This window comes from Mandrillus leucophaeus, unplaced genomic scaffold (genome assembly GCF_000951045.1).
Source record: "Mandrillus leucophaeus isolate KB7577 unplaced genomic scaffold, Mleu.le_1.0 Scaffold93, whole genome shotgun sequence".
In the NCBI taxonomy this organism is placed as follows: domain Eukaryota; kingdom Metazoa; phylum Chordata; class Mammalia; order Primates; family Cercopithecidae; genus Mandrillus; species Mandrillus leucophaeus.
Window position 1 is genome coordinate 2717279 of NW_012110141.1, and position 1842 is coordinate 2719120.

A 1842-nucleotide genomic window follows, 5' to 3' on the forward strand; every position below is an offset into this window, starting at 1 on the left:
AAGGAACTGAGACCTTTGCAAGAGTGGTAGAGGATGCCCCTGGGGAGGGGGGAAGGGGAAATCAGCAGTTCATGGGGGAAGTTCAAACCCCAGGGCCTCCTTCCAAAGTCACTCTGCTTCCTGGATTTGTTAAAATGGATCTGGGAAATGGGGAGACATGGGAAGGTGGGAAGGGCGGGAGGGGTGGAAGTAGAGGAAGGTGGAAAGGGGACACTGGTGGAACTTAAATCAGATTTTTAATTTCTTTTTTTAATTTTATTTTTTATTCTAGCAAGCAGCCCACTTATACATGGCACTAAACCTCTCTCCTTCCCAGGCAGGCAGGATTACTCCAAAGGGCAGGTGTGCTTTTCATTCATCCTCTCTTAATAAGTGGTGCCTGTTGGGGGCTGGAGTTAAGTTTGAGCCCCCCTTTCAACACCCTGTCCCTGGATACACCAGCAAGACCTGGCCTGAATATAGCTGAGAAACTCGTTTAAAACAGGCAGAAGTGGGCTGGGGCAAGGCGGACCCTGTGGGAGGAGGAAGGGAGAAGAATAGATGGGCCCGGAAGGCATAGGGGGTGAGGGAGCAGCTGGTGTGTCTATTCCTCCAAATATCTGGGCTTCCTGTTCCCCCAACCCTGGAGGGTGGGGTGAGGGTGAAATTAGATTCAAGGAACTCTGGGGCCCTCTGGCTGTTCAAACCAACCCACCCACCCCCCAACCCACCAAAAAGAAAATGAAAGGAAAGAAAACCCACAGGGGCACAAGCACACCCCTAAAACTCAGCAAACTTGCTGGCACACTTCTCATTGACGGAGATCCGGATCTCTTCCTCCTCGTAGTCGTCAAAGTTACTGGCATCCCCAGGGCCTGTGTACTTCGGGATGAAGGGAGCTTCCACCTTCTTCTCAAAGAGGGCGATCCAGTTGGTTGTGGCAAACCACTTGTGGTTCTTGATGTCGCCAACCCCGTTCTTGAGGTTTCCGAAGCGCTTGGTGAGGTCCACCTGCAGCAGGCTCCGCAGCAGGTCCTTGAGGTCAGGGCTGAGTTGGGAGGGAAACCGCACCTTCCCAGAGACGATCTTCTCGTAGATCTGGATGGGCTGGTCGGCGTAGAAGGGCGGGAAGCCCGCGGTCATCTCATAGATGAGCACCCCTAGGGCCCACCAGTCCACGGCCTTGTTGTAGCCTTTGCTCAGGATGATCTCGGGGGCCAGGTACTCTGGGGTCCCGCACAGGGTCCAAGTGCGGCCCTTCACGCGCTTGGCGAAACCGAAGTCCGTCACCTGCAGGTAGCCCTGCTGGTCGATGAGGAGATTCTCGGGCTTCAGGTCGCGGTGGATGAGGTCGAGCGAGTGTAGGTACTGGAAGGCCAGGACGACCTGGGCGGCATAGAAACAGGCCTGGGGCTCGCTGAACCTTCCGACGTGCCGTAGGTGAGAGAACATCTCCCCACCCGGCACATACTCCATCACCAGGTACAGGTTGGAGTTGTCCTTAAAGGAGAACTGGAGCTTGACAAGGAACGGAAAGTTGATCGCCTGCAGGATGCGCTTCTCGTTCAGTGTGTGCTCGACCTGCTTCAGCCTCACCACCTTCTGCTTGTCGAGGATCTTCATGGCGTAGTGGTTGCCGGTCTCCCGGTGCCTCACCAGCATCACCCGCCCGTAGGAGCCCTTGCCCAGCGTCTTGAGCCGTTCAAACTGATCCGAGCTGGCGGTGTTTTGAGCGGGGTTTCCCCATCTGTAGAGGAAATCTCCTCTGGCTTTGGCTAGGAACTCGTTCACGCTCTCCTGCTCGGTGTCCTTCTTGGCGGCGGCGTTGCCCATGGCGGTGGTGGCGGCCGGGGCGGGGGTCTC

General features: G+C 56.1%; 1 protein-coding gene across 1 annotated transcript; it reads right to left on the reverse strand.

Annotated features, from left to right (window-relative positions):
• Nucleotides 1-253: 253 nt before the first annotated feature.
• On the reverse strand, nt 254-1836 carry PRKACG (protein kinase, cAMP-dependent, catalytic, gamma). Its single transcript, XM_011970146.1, has one exon. It carries the CDS (start codon nt 1810-1812, stop codon nt 760-762), a length of 1053 nt encoding a protein of 350 aa, XP_011825536.1. The 5' UTR covers nt 1813-1836; the 3' UTR covers nt 254-759.
• Between the last annotated feature and the right edge of the window lie 6 nt (nt 1837-1842).